Raw genomic sequence first — 19,675 nt, 5'->3', positions numbered from 1 at the left:
GACCTCACTCACGTGATCCTAGGAAAACTTCCAAGAGGTCACCCAACCATAAAAACGAAATGCGCGCTTAACTTTGAAGTTCCAATGACTGAGCTACCAAAAAGGAAGGTAGTCTCAGTTCGTTCATGTACCTCTCCTTTAACTTGATTGTTGCATAGTAACGACGATTTGAAATCCAGATTCGCCACCTGATGGCCCCAACATTTCTCCTGCATCCCATGCGATTTGGTCACGTTACCGACACCTACTTCTCTCTTCTTAAGAGTGAAGACTATCCCCACAAACCAATACAGGTCGGTTCCATTTTGTGCACACCAACGAATTGGTTTGCAATCTAAATCAATGTCTTAGAATCCCATATATAATTTTGAGAGAAAACTACGTCGCACACGTTTTTAAGCATATAAATGCATAAATTTATGAATTTAGAAATACATTTTAGAAATTTTATTCTAATAAACATGCTCTTATGAAGTTTATATCCTAAATTTTTAAAAATAATTCGTCAAAATGTTAGTATCAAAGGTGACTTGGATTAGAGGGTCAAAAGCCATATAGGTCGGTTCCATTTTGTGCACACCAACGAATTGGTTTGCAATATAAATCAATGTCTTAGAATCCCATATATAATTTTGAGAGAAAACTACATCGCACACGTTTTTAAGCATATAAATGCATAAATTTATGAACTTTGAAATTCATTTTAGAAATTTTATTCTAATAAACATGCTCTTATCAAGTTTATGTCCTAAATTTTTAAAAATAACTCGTCACAATGTTAGTATCAAAGGTGACTTGGATAAGAGAGTCAAAAGCCATAAATTTTGAAGATTGAGAGAAAATAGGATGTCTGTATAAAAAAACTGGTAGGAAATAAGTGGACATTAAAGGATGTCAGATATATTCCAAGTCTCAAGAAGAACCTAATCTTTGTTGGTCAGTTGGACAGCACAGGTTATACAACAGCGTTGAAGAGTTCGTGGAAGATTTTGAAGGGTGTTATGGTGGTAGGACGTGACACAGATTCTGGAACCTTATACACCACTACAAGGTGTATGAACATGAATGTTGCTACTAAGAGTGCTCCAAATTCAAGTCTATGGCACAATAGACTTGGACATATGAGCGTCAAAGGAATGAATATGGTGGCTCTGAAAGGAGTTTTCGAAGGTCTTAAATCTGTTGATATGAGTCATTTTGAGAACTACATTATGAGCAAATAGAAACGAGTTAGCTTCACAAAGGCTGACAGAGAATTGAAGTGTGGTTGGACATGGTCCATACAAACGTTTGGGGGCCATCTCCAGTTCCATTCCTTGGCGGAACAGAGTTCTACGTCACCTTCATCGATGATTTCAGTAGGAAGGTGTGGATTTATTTCATGAACCATAAGTCATATGTGTTTGCCAACTTCAAGAAGTGGAAAGCTAAAGTTGAAAATCAGATCGACTTGAAGATCAAATGCTTGAGGCTTGACAATGTAAGAGAGTACTATAAGTTAGAGTTTAAAACATTTTGTGTAGCTGAGAGAATTAGATTAATGAGGACAGTTCCTAGTAAGGCAAGACAAAATGGCGTTGCAGAAAGAATGAACAAAACATTGAATAAGTGGACAAGAAGCATGAGAATTTATTTTGGACTACCAAAGACATTCTAGACTGATGCTGTGAATACAATAGCCTATTTTATCAATAGAAGGTTGTTAGTACCTTGTGTGAATCCTCTTTTAGTTACATAACTCAAAAACTACATATCTATCACTCAAGAAACTCCTCAGATCTAGGTAAAATTGAAACGAGAAGTTTAGAACCTGATAACTCTTTAAAAGTAGAGTCATATCAAGTCTTTTTGTATTTAATATGGCACTCGTATTCACCATTTTCTCATTATTTACCCCATTTATTCAACTTAGTGAGCATGAAATCGTTTATTGCAATCCAACATGAAAAAAATATGATTTTGCATAAATCGATCTTAATTGTACATTTAATTGAGTTATATGGTAAAATTTCAGACATTTATGCTTAACCATGAGGGAGTAGCAAATTTGGAAATAAATGGGGGATGACATGAAAATTTTAAATCCACATCAGCAGTCCAAGTGGGTCATTGATTACCCAATGAAGAATATCCTATGTGGACAACTTATTCATTTTCAGCCCTAAAGGTCGAATGAAGAAGTGGACAAATTATTCCTTTCCAGCCCTAGAGGCCCAATGAAGGAGTGGACAACTTATTCATTTTCAACCCTAAAGGGGAACTCATGGGAAATATAAAAGGAAAAGGAAGACCAAGAGGAGGAGAACCACACTTTGGGGAGAAAAATCAAATTACACAGCAACAGCCTCTGCGTGAAACCAGAGAAGAAGAAGAAAACTCTAATCCAGCTGCTGTTGACTGCAGTAGGAAAAGGAGACCAACAAGGATTGATTAGGGCAAAGAAGTGAACGTTAGAGCTCAAGAGAAGGGAACTTCCATTGACGAACGGCAACAAACCGGGATAACTCTCTATTTCCTTATTCTCTTTCCTTATTCCATCAATTTTGAAGAGGCGGACTCCTTTGTTTAATTCAGTTTGTATGGAGAGCTAAACTTAATAGGGAAGGCGAGAGAGTTTTATATAGTTTAAGTATGTTGACGGTATGATTTTAGTTTATTAAAGAGTTGTTGTTAATGATTTACATGTATGTTTAATTAGCTACTTTACATATATAGTTGTTCTCTTATTCGGAAGAAGAGAGGGAGCAATGAAATCCTTTTTAAGACTCTAGTTCCATAGCAAGGAGACTTGAAGAGTAATAGAGGGTTAGGAATAATTCCTCTTACAGCCTTGTTAATAGAAATTACAACGATTATGGAAATAATCACCATTCATGACCCTCGGTGGGCTTGAGAATCTATTAAAAGGAACTAAAATCTACCACAAAACTCAACAACTTATCTATTTAATTTCTCTTAGCCGAACCTTCCTCATTATAATTGATTTTCTCGTCATTCGACAGCAGTGGCACTCTGTTTTAGTTTTGTTTAAGTAGTTAAAATCACCCACACCCATTTGAATGTTACAAAAAAAAACTCACTTAATTTCCAGTAATAAAATTAACCAAAAAGATAGGTTCTATGTGGAATCGATAATTTACTTACTACTTGCTACTTGTGATAGTGTATACTTGCACTTATTCTTATGAATTTTACATCATTTTATTATATACATCCACAAGCGATCAAGTTTTTGGCGCCGTTGCCGGGGAACTAATTTGGTTATTTTACTTGTTGTAGATTTTCGTGAGTTGGAGCAAAAAAGAAACCATAGTAAGCTGAATTTTCTACTGCGGAATTTACTGCTGCAGAATTGAGCTTACTGCTGCAGAATTCTGTGCATGAACCCACCTACGGGTTTGAAATTTATTTTTGATCCTGAAATAGAAGATACTTTAGACGAAAGTTGAGGGAGAAACAGAAAATGGCAGAACAGAATATACAGCAAATGGCCCAACTGAATCGTTAGTTTGAAAATCCAGTGATGATGGCTAATCAAGAGAGAATCACTGCTAATGCCATTCATGTAGCAGATGATAGAGAAAGAGCAATCCGAGCATATGCACACCCAGCTGTGGAAGAGCTAAATCCGTGCATTATTAGACCCGAAATGCAAGCAACCACGTTTGAGCTAAAGCCCGTGATGTTTCAAATGTTGCAAACCATTGGGCAATTTCATGGACTATCGTCGAAAGATCCTCACCTACACTTAAAGTCATTTTTGGGAGTTAGTGACTCATTTCGATTCCAAGGAGTGGATAAAGACGTGATTAGACTGAGCTTTTTCTCATATTCATTGAGGGATGGTGCTAAATCATGGTTGAATATCTTAGCACTGGGAATAATTGATTCTTGGAATAGTCTAGCAGAGAAATTCTTGTTCAAGTATTTCCCACCCACTAGAAGCGCACGGTTTAGAAATGAGATTGTTGCTTTTCAAAAGTTTGAAAATGAGACACTAAGTGAAGCTTGGGAGAGATTTAAGGAGACGCTTAGAAAGTGTCCTCACCATGGACTACCTCATTGTATACAAATAGAGACTTTCTACAATGGATTAAATACAGCTACTAAACAAGTAGTTGATGCTTCCGCCAATGGAGATATTTTGTCAAAGACATACAATGAAGCATATGAGATTTTAGAAAGAATAGCATCTAACAATTGTCAATGGGTCGATGTGAGAAGCAACCCAGGAAAGAAGACCCGAGAAGTACTTGAAGTTGATGCTTTGTCCTCTATCAACGCTCAACTAGCTTCGATGACTAATATTTTACAAAATCTAGCGTTTGGACAAGGCTCAATGATCAAAGCACCAGCCCATACAGCTACTGTGATGATCCAGACAGCAACTGAATCTTGTGTATATTGTGGAGAGAAACACACTTTTGATCAATGTCCAAGCAATCCGGCCTCAATTTTTTATGTGGGGAATCAAGCTAGTCAAGGCAACCCAAAAACTAATCCCTCCTCAAATACTTATAATCCAGGGTGGAGAAACCATCCAAACTTCTTATGTAAGGGACAAGGCTCATACAACCAACAAATGCCACCTAAAGCAAATTACCCTCCGGGTTTTGGATTACAAAATCAATTGACATATGATTCTCAACAAGCCACAACCCAAGGGGAAGGAACTAGCCAAGCTCAACACATATCGGGAACATTGCTTGAGAGCCTAATAAAGGAATATATGGCTAGAAATGATGCTGTGATACAAAGTCAACAAGTATCATTGCGAAATTTGGAAGTTCAAGTAGGTCAATTAGCAAATGAGTTACGAAATAGACCTCTTGGTAAGCTGCCAACAGACACCGAAATGCCAAAAAGAGAGGGAATGGAATAATGTCAAGCAATAGAGTTGAGAAGTGGAAAAGAAATACCTAGCAGAGGAGAAAAAATTAAAGAACACGGTGATAGTCGCTCTCAAGAAACTGTTGATACACAGCAGAGAAAGGAGGAAGCTGTTGTGTAGAAAGGGCACAACAAAAATGATATAGAAGCTGCTGTACAGAAAGAACACAGCAGAAATTATGCAGAAATTGTGAAGCCTGCTAAAACGCAAACATCAGTCAGCAGTGGACAAAAAAGCAGAATATACACACCAACACTCCTTTTCCACAAAGAATAAAAAGAAAGAAGGAAGAAGCCCACTTTGAGAAGTTCATGGACATATTTAAGAAAATTCACATAAATCTACCATTAGTTGAAGCTTTGAAGCAAATGCCAAATTATGTAAAATTCTTGAAGGATGTGCTCACCAATAGAAGAAACTTTGAAGAATTCAAGGTGGTACCATTGAATGAAGAGTGTAGTGCAATATTGAAAAACAAGATCCCACTAAAGGAGAAAGACCTCGGTTCATTCACAATTCCAATATCAATAGGAAGGAAGAAGCTAGGTCGAGCATTATGTGATTTGGGATCAAACATTAATCTAATGCCGCTGTCTATTTACAAAAAGTTAGGTATTGGTGAAGCTAGACCAACTACCGTCACTCTTCAACTAGCATATCGATCTTTCACTCATCCAGAAGGAAAAATCGAAGATATCCTAATTCAAGTGGACAAGTTCATATTTCCAGCTCATTTTATCATTTTGGATTATGAAGCGGATCATGATGTGCCAATTATCTTGGGGAGACCATTTTTGAAAACTAGAAGAACATTGATAGATGTCCACAAGGGAATAATAATGTTGAAAATGAATGATCAACAAATAGAATTTCATATGAATGACAACATGAAATATCTAGTAGTAGTAGAGGAATGCTCACCAATTTATAAATTGACAGAGAATCCAGCAACTAAGTTGGAAACAGCAACAAAAAGAGAACAGCAGCTGAATAATTGCACCATACAACAAGTAGAAGTGGAGAAAACGGTAAGAATTTTTGGATCACTGGATTAGAAGAAAGAATGAATTCATCAATGAAGTTATCTATTGATGACACACCCTTGAACTACATCTTAGAAGAACTATTTGATATATGGAAGATAGACTTCACGAAATTATTCCCACACTTCAAGATGGAGAGTTCCAAAGGGTAATCACTTCTTTGACAATGGATAAAAAAAAAAAAAAAAGAGGAGCTATTCACAATTTGCAAGCAAATATATGAAGCTCCAAGTAAACCAGTTAGTTTTTCTTTTCTTTTTATTTATGCTAGTTTTTCTTTTCTTTTTATTTATGCACCTATGTAGTTGTTTTTAAATAGATATCTTCACTTTCATTAGAATGATAGTTTTTTTTTTAATTTTATTTTACTTGTTGTCGTGAATAACTCGCATGCCCCAAGGAAGTTAGCCAATTTTGTAGATGAATTAGGGGGATTTAGACGTGATTAGGAATGCTAATTTCAACATATAAAGGAGACTAATTACACTTAGTGCATGCTAGGATGTGATTGATAACAAATATTATTCTCTCGTAGTGCACGTTGCCACATAGTTGTCTTGTCCATTTTCATTTGCTTGTGGTTTTATTTCATTTTAACGTGGTTCACTTTCTCATCCACCAAAGAAAATTTTTTTTAGGAATATTCTAAAAGATTTTCTAATCCCCCAAGGAAAGAAATTTGTATGGAAAAGAGAAATGGACAGAAAATAATCCTTATACATTCTCGGGTAAGCATGAAATGTTAAGAAAGGGGCTGCTGGACATCATAGTTCACTTGCAACAGTAGACATATAATAACAGTACCAACAACTGGACTGATAGCAGATTTATAGCAGCAGTATTTCCAAGTTTCTAGAGAAAATTTTAAAAGAATGAAGCCACAAAGAATCTTCACGATGCCTAAAGATAAGGGAATTCTCTAAACACACCATTTACAATCTTATTATCTTATTTTGAAGCATGCATCCTTATGTTGTGCTCGTTTTTGTTGTGTTGACTGCATATAATTTTGAATCATGCACATGCATGCAACCTAGAAGCATGAAGTTTTAGGAAGGGTAATAGATCATGCATATTTTTTCATATGTAGTCATGATGTTTTGTGCAAGAACTAGGGATGTATTGTCAAATGAGATAAATAAAACAGTAAGGTGAGTGGTTTGTTTTTTCTAAAGGAAAAAAGGGTTAAGGAAATTGAAGTTCACATTGAAGAGTATTCATCAAAGTTAAGGTGAGGATCCAATCTATCATAATCCACCTTAATCAGAAAGAATTCTCATAATTCACTCAACCTTTAAACCATGTTCCCAACACAAACAATAACTAAGAGCTTCTACGCCTCAATTTACTTTCAAGAATGATTCTACACTCACACTAATGCTCATTGAAGACAATGGCTAGTTTAAGTTTGGNAAAAAAAAAAAAAAAAAAAAAAAAAAAAAAAAAAAAAAAAAAAAAAATCCATACCCGAGATCACTCCTCTTCAACCTAAAGCTTGAACTCTAAATAAAAATAAATAAAAAAATCTTAATTGCTCGTTGTCAAGCAATCTGCATCACCAATGGAGGTGTCTGAATCGAAGGTAATTGAGATGTAAATAAAAAAATAGAGAGAAAGTTATCCTTATTGTTCAGGTGAGTTGCATCACAAATGTGGCCACACTGAAAACTACAGGATGCTAGCAAAAGAGTCGAGCTAGGAGAGAATGAGTGTTAGCCTATATAGTCATCCCTGGAAGACTGAGGTGATTTGCACCACAAGTGGAGGCACCCAGAGAATAGGGGGATGACTTGAAGGACTCTTGGGAGAAAAAATTTATCGTGATAAAGAGAAAGTTAATGAAATAAATTATGAAGTCAAGTCACATACGCAAAGGTAAAAGGGAATGGTAATCATTTTAGAAGTGTTTTGGGGAATACGGTGGAAGCGAGGAATGTGTTATTTTTCCTGTAAGATTTGGTGATAAGTGTAAGGTGAAATGTGGGGAAAAACTAATTTGAGAAAGGAATATAAAGAATGTGATCTAAATCATGCCTTTGACGAATATTCTACCAACATTTTGTTACTGAGAAAAAAAAAGGGAGAGTGGAGAGAATGATTGCTCAAGGGTGATCAATCTCTTAAGTTTGGGGGTGTTTAAAGGTAGTCATATCAAGTCTTTTGTATTTAATATGACACTCGTATTCACCATTTTCTCATTATTTACTCCATTTATTGTACTTAGTGAGCATGAAATCGTTTATTCCGGTCCAACATGAAAAAAATATGATTTTGCATAAATCGATCTTCATTGTACATTTAATTGAGTTATATGGTAAAATTTCAGACATTTACGTTGAACCATGAGGGAGTAGCAAATCTGGAAATAAATGGTGGATGACATGGAAATTTTAAATCCACATCATCGTACAAGTGGGTCATTGATTACCCAATGAGGAACATCCTATGTGGACAACTTATTCCTTTTCAGCCGTAAAGGCACAATGAAGAAGTGGACAACTTATTTCTTTTCAGGCCTAAAGGCCCAATGAAGAAGTGGACAACTTATTCCTTTTCAGCCCTAGCAATATAAAAGAAAAAGAAACAACAAGAGGAGGAGAGCCACACCTTGTGGAGAAAAATTGAATTACATAGCAGCAGCCTTGCCAGAGAAGAAGAAAAAAACCCTAATCTAGCCGCTATTGACAGCAGGAGGAAAAGGAGATCAACAAGGATTGATTAAGGCAAAGAGGTGGACGTGAGAGCTCAAGAGAAGGGAACTTTCATTGACGAACGGCAACAAACCAGAATAACTCTCTATTTCCTTATTCTCTTTCCTTATTCCATCAATTTTGAAGATGCAGACTCCTTTGTTTAATTCAGTTTGTATGGAGAGCTAAACTTAATAGGGGAGGTGAGAGAGTTTTATATAGTTTAAGTATGTTGACGGTATGATTTTAGTTTATTAAAGAGTTGTTGTTAATGATTTACATGTATGTTTAATTAGGTACTTTACATACATAGTTGTTCTCTTACTCGGGAGAAGAGAGGGAGCAATGAAATCCTCTTTAAGACTCTAGTTCCATAGCAAGGAGCTTGAAGGTAATAGAAGGGTTAAGAATAATTCTTCTCCTAAAGCCTTGTTAATAGAAATTACAACGATTATGGAAATAATCACCATTCATGACCCTCGGTGGGCTTGAGAATCTATTAAAAGGAACTAAAATCTACCACAAAACTCAACAATTTATCTATTTAATTTCTCTTAGCCGAACCTTCCTCATTATAATTGATTTTCTCGTCATTCGACAGTAGTGGCACTCTGTTTTAGTTTTGTTTAAGTAGTTAAAATCACTCACACCCATTTGAATGTTACAAAAAAAACCCACTTAATTTCCAGTAATAAAATTAACCAAAAAGATAGGTTCTCTGTGGAATCGATAATTTACTTACTACTTGCTACTTGTGATAGTGTATACTTGCACTTATTCTTGTGAATTTTACATCATTTTATTATATACATCCACAAGCGATCAGAACCTTACCTTGTTCGTTCTCGAATTTTCTTGTCGAAATTGGCGAATCCACGACAACAAACTCTTCCTTCAGCACCTAGAGGAGTCTTGATTCGAAGTTTCTTGCCTTGGATTCAATCTCCAATTGCATATTCGAGGCGGCCGACTTCTTCGCTCTTCTTCTCTCCCAAAACCCTAACTTCTTTCTCTCTTTCACTCAACTTTTCAGACCCGGGCAAAATGACCATTTTGTCCCTATGTTGACCTTAACCGTTTTTTTTTTTTTTTCTTTCTTCTTATCTTATAACTATCTCGAGCATAGTTTCCTTCTTCGTCGACTCGAGCCTCGGTCTCCTCAGCCTCCTAAGCTCGGATTTACATGTTCAAACCGACCTGTAGGTTTGTCATCCTTGCTTGATTTCCCTACAGTTCCATTATGCCTGCCCTCTAACCTCCTTCGACAAAAGCCGACTCGTCTTCTCCAACCACCACTTATTTCATAGAACTTTTCCTTGTTGAACGTGACCACCACGATCAAAAAGCCACATTCAATGTTCTTAAATACCGTGAAGTTCCCAGTTGATCAAATAGACGATTCTTTAATCATTCATTTAATTACTGATGCAGTCACAAAAACAACGTATAAATTGTGGGCACAACTTGTACAGACAATTACAATAGCAGTGGTGAAGAATCAAGTAATAAAGACAAGCCAACAATACTTGTTAAGCAAGATAATGAAGCTAAAAGAACATGACATGTGATGAAGCTGAAATAGAACATACCATAGAATTGAAACCTTGATCAGAAGAGAGCATCCCAAAGGAATCATATTCCAAAGCATTATTGATTGCCTTATGAATGATGAGTTGTGATCTGAATCATGTATTATGAAATCGAAGCTAGTAGTAGAGGTTGTTTTACAATTGATTAGAATATGGTAGAATGAGTTAACTACCATGATTACCTATTAAAAAGACAAACTAAATACGTCACATTTGGAAACCCGAGTTTAGTTTCGTGTTTATTATGCCTTGATTTAGTCATCTGATTAGTATTGCCGTAGACAAGGTCACTTTTCTATAAGGAAAAGTTTGCTAACTCTAATAGTGAACCTATCTCAATTGATGGGGTCCACATGTGTATCTAAGATAATTAGGAGATGATACATATAGGGCAGAGCTTCGAGTTTAGATCTATTTTGTGTCTCATGTGTGTAAACTAACACAGGTCACTCAACAAGGCTTTAGGTCGTAAACCTACCCACATGAGGGCGTCACACCCTATATGTACTAAGTAGTTAGAAGCATAAGGGTTGCTCCCTTCCAAAATTTGGCATGACATTATGAACTTATTTATGAGTCGACGACTAATCTTTAGTAGATAAAAATTCAGTTTTTATCGAAAGATTATCCATAATTCCTGCCATAGGTCATTAGCTTGAATCAGAATGAGGTTCCACTTCACAAACCAGGATACATAGGATCACGACTAATGCATTAGTAAAGGACTAATTAATTCCCCCTTAGTTTTTTATAAAACTCTGAAGAGTAGATGTGTTATGAGGAACTTTGTGATTAGATAATACACTGAGATGAGGGCAATGATTCGCACCATGAAAACTTGAGTCAGCCTAGGTGAACCACTTAAGGACCCATGTAGGGTCCGAACATGAAAAAAAAACCATAGGTTATTATATTCAAGACCCACTAAGAGCTTCGATGAGCTATTAATCTTATGGGTATTTTTCATGAGCTTAGAATTAAGATACATGGTATTTGGCTATAAGTTATGATTCGATATGGTATTTAGCTGAGTACTTTTATATTCATTTTTTACTCTCTCTTTTTCATATGATAATTGACGATGACAAGAGCTTTCCAACACTGTGCAACTATAGGAGATCAATAGACTCGAGTTCACATTTTGATTTTCATGTAGTTAGTACATTGTATGTTTATTCTAGTCTTGCTATCTTCTTCTGTATTTATGTTTCGAAAGTATGTGTCTTATAAACTGAATTATTTTAAGTAATGTTATTGTATATGTGTTTTTTATGTTTTCCCTCGCTATGGCTTATGTTTTAAAAAGAAAAGTTTTATCGAGTTTTTGAACCTTTGCTCGAATATCGATGAAATGTCAATAACATTAGAGATATAATTTTGAAAAATTTATAAAAATATAAATTCATTAAAAATTCTAGTGGTTAAAATTATATTATGTTCATATTCATAATACATTTTTTCATTACATATTACCAACTACATATTTAAAGAACAAGAGTGAAAATTCAATAGACATCACATCCACACTATTCATAACTACTTGTAGTAGTGGCACATAACCAACACTAAGGTACCCATGATAACATTAAGGTAATCACTACAGTAATAATAAGTATTTGAAGCTTAAAATTCTGTTGTCCAACATTGAACCATAGCATAGCCTCAGCCTTATGACTCCTAATGCTTAAACGAATACGAACCCATGAGGCTCGAAAACTCATCGATATCAATAAAGCCATCCCCATCCTTGTCCACACCCTTCACCATTTGGCGGCAGGCCTTCAGGGTGGTGCTCTCCCCCAATATCTTCATGATCTCCATCACCTCCTCCGCGCTTATCTTGCCATCTCCATTAGAATCATACACTTTGAAAGCGCTTTGTATGTCCCCCATCTTCACCTCCCCACCGCTCATCGTGTACAACTCCACGAACTCCTTCAACTCCACAAATCCATCTCCATCCGCATCCACAAGCTTGAACGACTTCGCCGCTTCCGCATCCGAGATCTCTTTGCTTCCCGACATCGCTCCATGCGCAGCCTTGTACTCCTCAAACGAGATCTTCCCGTCTTTGTTCGTGTCGAATTTGTCGAACACCTTTTACAAGTAAGAAATACATCTGCATTATTATGAGGCCTTTTGGGAAGCAAAAAAACAAAGTCACAAGAGCTTATGCTCAAAGTGGGCAATATCATATCACTGTGGAGAGTCGTTATTCCTAACATAATTTGGAGCTTACCCATTTGATCTCCTCCAAGTTAACACGGACATGCTTTGAGGAGGCTGAGGAGTCGGAGATGGATTTGGACCTCTGTTTGGGTTGGGTGGATGAGGGAATTTGTTTCAGTTGTCGCTTTGGAGAACAGCTGGTGAATAAGCTTAGTACGCTTCTTCCTTTGTTTTTCATCTTCTATTTTGAATGGAAACTGGAAACTGGAAACTGGAAAGTGTAAGTGGCGATGTTTTCAAAGGGCTTTTCAGTTCAATGGAGCCAGTTTTTGGAGGTGACCATCAATCCCATTTATACCCAATAGAAATTAATTTATGTTTTAATCATATTTATTTATTCCTAAAAATAATATTAAATTTCCAATTTCATTCTATTACTAAACTCCTAATATATTAAACATAAATTTGAATTTTTTTTGTCTAATAAAATATTAAATTTTTAATTTTTTATACAATAATGAATAATGAATAGGTGAATCATCCATTATACTTAATAAAATTGGATATGCAAGAATTTATTGGAAAAAATATTAAAAAAATTCTAATTAAAAATTTCGTAAAATTTAAAAATTATACTCTTATTGACAATTAATATATATTAGTTACTTAATTGGAGCATAAATTCGCATTCATCTTTTATAAAGTAGTAAAAAATATATATATATATACCACGCACTAGTTAATATAAATAAATTATTAAATAAATAATAAAATAAAAATTAAAGTTGCTTTTCTTAAAGTAAAGCTACTTTGTACAAAAGCTTCTAGTTTTTTAGTTATTCTCGTTTAACACGTCATACTATTACAAAAAAAAAGAATATTACTTATTATTAGATCTTAAACATATAAACTCCTAAAAAAAATATATTATTAATTTTAACGGTATCCTTAAATTTTTTAAAAAAATTAAAAAATATATAAATTAATGATACATTTAAAAGCTTTACAATGTCGAACTAACGATTTCATATCCATCCACGTATTAGGAAATAGTATTATAGAACTAACGATTTTATATCCATTCATATATCCATGGGAATAGTATTTTTGAACTTTTTAATAAAATTGAAAGTATTTGTGAACACTTTCAAAAAAAATTTAAATAAAAGTTTAAAGGAATTAGTGTAATTAACAATTTCCATTAAAATCAAAATCATTTTTTTTATTTTTTTATTTTTTTGTTTAAGGATATTATTAAAAAAAATTAAAAGTTATAAAAAATATGTAAATATTTTTTTAAAGGAGAATTATAAATTGGAATTATTTTTTTTAATTAATTAAAATTTTTTCGTACATATTTGACTACCACATTAATTTACGGTTTTCCATTTTAAAATAAATATATTATCTTCTAGAAGTATTTCAGTGATTTATTAAAGTAATAAAATTAATTTTAATGTATAATCTTGAAATGATTTGGGTATTTTTTGTCTTAAAAAGTTTATCCACCACTAACAATTTTATATCGTATATAACATATTTCATTTGGCTAACTATTATACTTCTAAACATATTCTAACTTTATTTTTGAAAAATATATATTTTATTTATGCATATTCAATTTATTTAAAAAATTTTTTTTTTTTATTCTCTTACTTTATTTAAGTTTAATTTTAATTTTAATTTTGTTAAATTTTATGGCAATGAAATTTGAACATATTTATGTGTGTGGTTATTATTAATGAGAATATAAGGTGAAAACTATAGTATTATAGGAATTGGAGAATCAGAACATATATTATAAATGAAAAAGTTAGGATAAAGAAAGGTGATTGACATTTTAATAAACCTAAAAAAAGAAAGGTAAGGAAAGAGATGCCTATATATTGAGAGGGAATACATTCTTATTTCATCTTTTTATGTTCCAATTGGATTTCAGACATTAATGCTATGCAATTTGAATAGCATCATCTCTATCGTCGAATATATATCATGTGTTCATATCGAGTACTAATTACCAAAAACATATCTAAAAAGATGCCTTTTATATTGCTTTATACTCATTTGTGTTGAAATTTGATATCGTTTACGGTACAAAACATAGTTAAGTTATGAAAACTATATGCCATTAACTTTTAATATGTCAGAATAATTATGTTTTTTTTTTTAATCTTTTGCAAATTAGAATATAACTTAAGTGATTAAGATATAAATCATTGATTAAAATGTGAATGGTTCGAATTTCTCTCCGAAATTTATTCATGAAAAGTTGAAAACTAATGAGACCCAACGTAAAGAATCAAATGTCAACTTAAATACAGTTCAATCTACACAAAACATATATTAGAAATTTACATCTCTCGCTTGGTTGACGTCGATGTATGAAACCAATAACACCACAATCAAATGTCAACTTGAATACAGTTCAATCGATACAAAATATATATTAGAAGTTAACATCATATGACGAAGATGTATGAAACCAATAACCCTATAATTGGGATAAAAATTTAAACAATACTGGACAACTTTAAAATTCACAAAAAACTTACACCCATGAACGACTTTCATTGTGATTGCAACTCTTGTTCGAAAGTTTACTAAGCCATCAGAACTCAGTGTAGCCCAGACCCATCCATGCTTGCTAGCCTCCACCTCACAAGTTGCTCGAGTCTAAGAGTACGAAAATTTGAACATGTCCAAGCTACAAGGGGTTTGTACCAGACATGAGAAGTGCTCGAAACTTTGAGATCTTCCTAAATGCATAGATACTTGTAGAATTTAGGTCCAAACTTATTAAAGTCTAGAGAAAAACTCGTGGTAACTTATTACGATAAGGATGCGATGAGAAGTTACAAGTAATTGCTTACGGAGTATTTTTACTCTCACTTCATTCTAGTTTTCTTTTCTAGGTGATTGTTAACTACTTGTTGAGGTAAGAGAACGTTCAAGAGTTGTGCGGTATAACGACCTTATTTTTCTATTAAAAATAAAGTTGCTACTACATACATGACATGACTAATACGTGTGGAAACATTCATTCAAAATATTTCGTAAAAGGTACCATGGACTTAACATTCATAATAAATTCTTTAAAACAATAACGTCATGAAATAAGAGGGCAAAATATAAATGACGTGAATTTAAATAAAATAAAACAAGTCATTATCTAACTTAAGGGCTACCAATCAGACATAACTGTAGCTACCCTTAAATTGGTTATCGTACTCGATGAATTTCTCAGGGCACAATCCCATGGTGGATTGTGACATTCTCCCTTCGACATCGTCCCCATGATGATCTAAACTTTTGACTATTGCTAACTTGACTTGCTAAAGTTGATCGTGCTTCATACAAGTATAAATTAACAAAGCACTTGACTTCTCTTTTGTCATAATACTTATCTTACTATGGCCTCTTGGTTAGCAGAGAAAAAAGTTCGAGTTGATGCTTCTAACTCCTCTTTGTCATAGGCACCACTTACCGACTCTTCTCTGGTTAGTTTTTAGGTGAACTTGCCCCAACTTAACTTTAGCACTTCTCTTGGCTAATATGCATACTCTCTGAGTGACACATAATGGTACTCCTCGCAAGGTGGGGCTTGCAAGCCAATCACGACATTCCTCTTTTTGGTACCAACTCTTATGGAAGAGGAGGCTAGACGAGTTCTTAACTAGCTTGCTAGAAAATAAACGTGCTTCAGAATGAAGACGAAAAACTTGTGCACACTATCCACAAGCTATCCTTCTTTCTAACTTATTTTTTTTGTTCGCCTCTCTAGGACTCGGCCACTAAGATTCGCAATGTAGATATAAAAATTCAGTATTGTCATAGTTGTAGGTAAGGCTGACTCTTACGATGCCTATATCCAGCTTGGCCAGGAACTCAACGGAAAACTCTAGGCTTTCAGGGGGCACCTCGCCCCAACCATGGCCATATTGGCCTCAATCTGCATATTCTCTTAGTCGCACAAATTAGTGCACCCCTTGGGGTGGGGATCGCAAGCCCAATCACGACATTTCTTCATCATAGTCACATCCTTTATTGAAGTAAAGTCAAAGCTTTTTGACATAGTCTCTTCATTTGTTGGCACTACACTTCAATTAACTCTTTGTATTGACCTCCTTCATGTGGCAAGCGCTGCATTGATGTTTCTCTCGTTCTCATTCTTTTGTTGCATTCATCTAGTTGATTCTCCCTTCTCGAGCTAATACTGGTCTTGGTTCTCTTCTGAAGTCATCCACTTTAGACAAGAGGGGATGACTTAAGGAATTCACTCGTGCTCGCTTCTTAAAGCAGTCTCACTAGAATATCAACCTATTCTTGCTAACCCTCCCCCACTTCATTGTGACTACCTCTTGCAGGAATGTCATTCTCCCATAAGGACTTGCATTGTACACAATCTAGCACTTGGTCGACGCATGTCTCAACTGACTCTCAGCTTCTTTGCTAACAACCATTGCCATTATTCCTCTCATGCAAATGATTCTCCACAAGGCACCTACTTGGTGCACCTTTTGTTTCAACTGTTTTCCCAATTCAAAACCCCAAGCCCTTGGCAAATGAGCTTGATCGTGCTTCACTATAGAACTCTGCCTACTGAAGTGTCGACACACAAAACTAATAACTTGGGGGAGTCTTGACTTCAACCCATGACTCATTTATGATCTTGACAACATAACTACCCTATCGATATTGACACTACTCTTGATGCACTTGTGATGCCTTTCATTTGACCCATGGGTTCATTTCTCTAATAATCTTGTCTGACTAGACACACAAAGTGTGGCTTTGAGACCAACTTTCACGATCGTACTTTTTAAGCCTTGTGACGTCGTGATCTTGATACGCTCACGAAAAGCCTTGAGGGAAACTCAAGCTCCATACTCATTTTTTCGTCCGACTTTGTGGTTTCATCGGACCTTAGGCGAGGTTTGTCTTCACCAACTGAACATCACTTCTGCAGAATCCAAGCATGTTCAACTATACATTTGCGTGTATGTGCATGTTCAATTGTCTGCGATATAATCAACTTGCATCTACACTAGGTCAAGTGTTATGGAATAAACCCAAGGAAAATTTTTGGAACAGATTTCCTTGATAATCAAGATCAAGAATAAAAAGAACTCGTGATAAACGCCAACAATGCTGGATTTTTTGCAAAGTTAGAGGTCCTTCTAGTATTTTTACAATATAACATTAACTCTCATATTAAAAACTAGCTTAAATGAGAAACAAATATTGAAATTATGTAAATTTCCTTAAATGAGAAACAAATATTGAAACATGTAGGGAAGGTCTCCAACGTCTTCTAGAATTTCTTTCACAAGCTCACCATAACTTGGCTGTAAGTGACTAAAGCTTGTTGTAACTTCTTGGTTCTTGTCCTTGTAATTGGACCTTGAGGTACGTAAATTCCTTGGTTGTGGTTCATATCACCAAGTCATTCAGCTTGACCTTACCTCTACTCGGGGACAAGGTCTCTCAATGTAAGATTGCATCCCATCATGTCATTTTGGTTCTCAATTAACATGATTCATATTTCTTGACGTCATCCTAAGTCACGGGGTGTCGTTGGTCATCATTGCTCACTCGGTCGTGTCATCAAGGACGAACTCATGTGTCGTTCATAACATTGGGACATCTAGAACATCAATCCACCCAAGTTCTATTGAAACATCGGTTGTCTTGTGCCCATGTCATGTCATTTACGAACTCTGTGCCGGATAGTGGGTGCATAATCAAACCTCCGACACATGGGTTAGGGTGCAATATCAACACACCTGTACCGCTTGATACTGTTCTTGAAAAACTCATTAAAAAAAAACCGCCCAAGACACTCGTCTCATAACACTTGCCCTCACTGTGATACACGCATATACCACAAGGTAGTTAGCATAGGCCACAAGGCCTGTGGTTGTTGAGAGTTGACACCATGTCTCCCCATGAGGAACATTTTGAAGCATTTTCAGTACTCCTCGGAAGACGTCACTTTGGTTAATGGTCATGTAGTGTCATGGAGCGTCCATCAGGTGTCTGATTGAAACCAAATTTGGCGAGCATTCATATTTTATATGGACGAACTTGACTCCAGAACCGCATACCCAAATTTCATTTGGAACATCGATTTTCGAGGTTAAAGCCTGAGTCCCTACCCGACCCTTCAACAAACCTATCTTTGACACTCATATCTACTCGTGGACTATATCTTGCTTATATCTCGTTTCCTCTTCAATGCACACGTTATATAGTGTGTTTTGTGATGTAGCGTCCTCTTCGATTGTATTATGGCATTCTTCTATATTAGCCCTCATATGGCCAGATGGGTACCTCTTGAAGATCGTCACTTTGCTTGTCTTAATAAGAGGGTCACAACATACTCTTTTCACAATATAGTTATGATACTATGCGGTGAAGTGTCTCTCGAGTCATCATCCATCTCTCTGTGGTAGTTTGAGTCTGTTTTGTATGGTACAATGTTTGTATCCCGTATCCTTTGGTCCCCAATGTGTATTTAACTCGAACTGATATATTCATAAGTAAATGTATGTATATAATTTTATGTTCTGAAATTTAAATCTGTACTTGTTTTAAAAGAAAACTTTTATCGTGTTTTTATGTACTTGTCTATCAGCTCACATTCCAAATTGTGATTCAAACAGCCTCTAAATTATTTTTCTTTTAAATGCAATACTTAATTTTTTAGTATTTCAATCATTCTACATTTTAAAACAAACACCAATAATCTTTAAAAGAATAGTGTGGAATCAAATATTAAGTTAATATATATAAATATAAATATAAAGAAATAAATGCGAAGATGATAGAAATGAAGTGGCAATGTCCTTGTGTTTTATATGTTGGTGTGGTCAGAGCCATTTTCAGAGTTCAGAGCAGCAAACCCATTACAGCCTTGTAATTGGAAACCAATGGTTAGGTGTATGCTTTAAATTTGGTGTTCCTCTTTTTATTTTATTCATATCACAAATTTGGTGTTTGAGCATAACCTCTCATAATTTTATTTTAGACTTTTCAAAAACTTAGTCACAATGGAGGTGTATTCCTTACTTATAAACCCATAATTATTCTCATTAACGAATGGGAACTCGTGAACTAGAGAAAAGGGAGGAAAAAAAACAACCAGGAGTGAGCAAAGGACCAAACTTTGTGAGAGAATGACATTAATCAACTCAACAACTTAAAATTAGCTACAAATCTTAAAAAACATTTCATAGAACACAAAAATCTAAATTGTTAATTCAAAAAAAAGAACAAAAAAAAAAAAAAAAAAAA

The 19,675-nt window shown here is 34.9% G+C and overlaps 2 protein-coding genes and 1 non-coding gene across 3 annotated transcripts; 1 reads left to right on the top strand and 2 right to left on the bottom strand.

Moving 5' to 3' along the window:
- Positions 1 to 3,526: 3,526 nt before the first annotated feature.
- On the top strand, positions 3,527 to 4,882 carry LOC111451598. Its single transcript, XM_023092070.1, has one exon. It carries the CDS (start codon positions 3,527 to 3,529, stop codon positions 4,880 to 4,882), a length of 1,356 nt encoding a protein of 451 aa, XP_022947838.1.
- On the bottom strand, positions 3,951 to 4,056 carry LOC111451880. Its single transcript, XR_002712038.1, has one exon. It is a non-coding gene; the product is annotated as a Plant small nucleolar RNA R71 (small nucleolar RNA).
- Positions 4,883 to 11,656: 6,774 nt separating the features above from the next.
- LOC111450966 (calmodulin-like protein 1) lies at positions 11,657 to 12,725 on the bottom strand. The gene is made up of 2 exons (XM_023091167.1): positions 12,453 to 12,725; positions 11,657 to 12,310 (listed from the first exon to the last, which is right to left on the bottom strand). The coding sequence occupies exons 1-2, from the start codon at positions 12,618 to 12,620 to the stop codon at positions 11,891 to 11,893; spliced, it is 588 nt and encodes a 195-aa protein (XP_022946935.1). The 5' UTR covers positions 12,621 to 12,725; the 3' UTR covers positions 11,657 to 11,890.
- Positions 12,726 to 19,675: the final 6,950 nt, after the last annotated feature.

This window comes from Cucurbita moschata, unplaced genomic scaffold (assembly GCF_002738365.1).
Source record: "Cucurbita moschata cultivar Rifu unplaced genomic scaffold, Cmos_1.0 Cmo_Scf00013, whole genome shotgun sequence".
NCBI lineage: Eukaryota > Viridiplantae > Streptophyta > Magnoliopsida > Cucurbitales > Cucurbitaceae > Cucurbita > Cucurbita moschata.
This window is presented reverse-complemented; position numbering and strand designations above follow the sequence as displayed.

Bases quoted from the DNA above. Each gene is read 5' to 3' on its own strand.
- LOC111451598 (XM_023092070.1), top strand. From the start codon at position 3,527: ATGGCTAATCAAGAGAGAATCACTGCTAATGCCATTCATGTAGCAGAT.
- LOC111450966 (XM_023091167.1), bottom strand. From the start codon at position 12,620: ATGAAAAACAAAGGAAGAAGCGTACTAAGCTTATTCACCAGCTGTTCT. The intron at 12,311-12,452 runs GTAAGCTCCAAA...TACTTGTAAAAG, and splicing joins ACTTGGAGGAGATCAAATGG to GTGTTCGACAAATTCGACAC.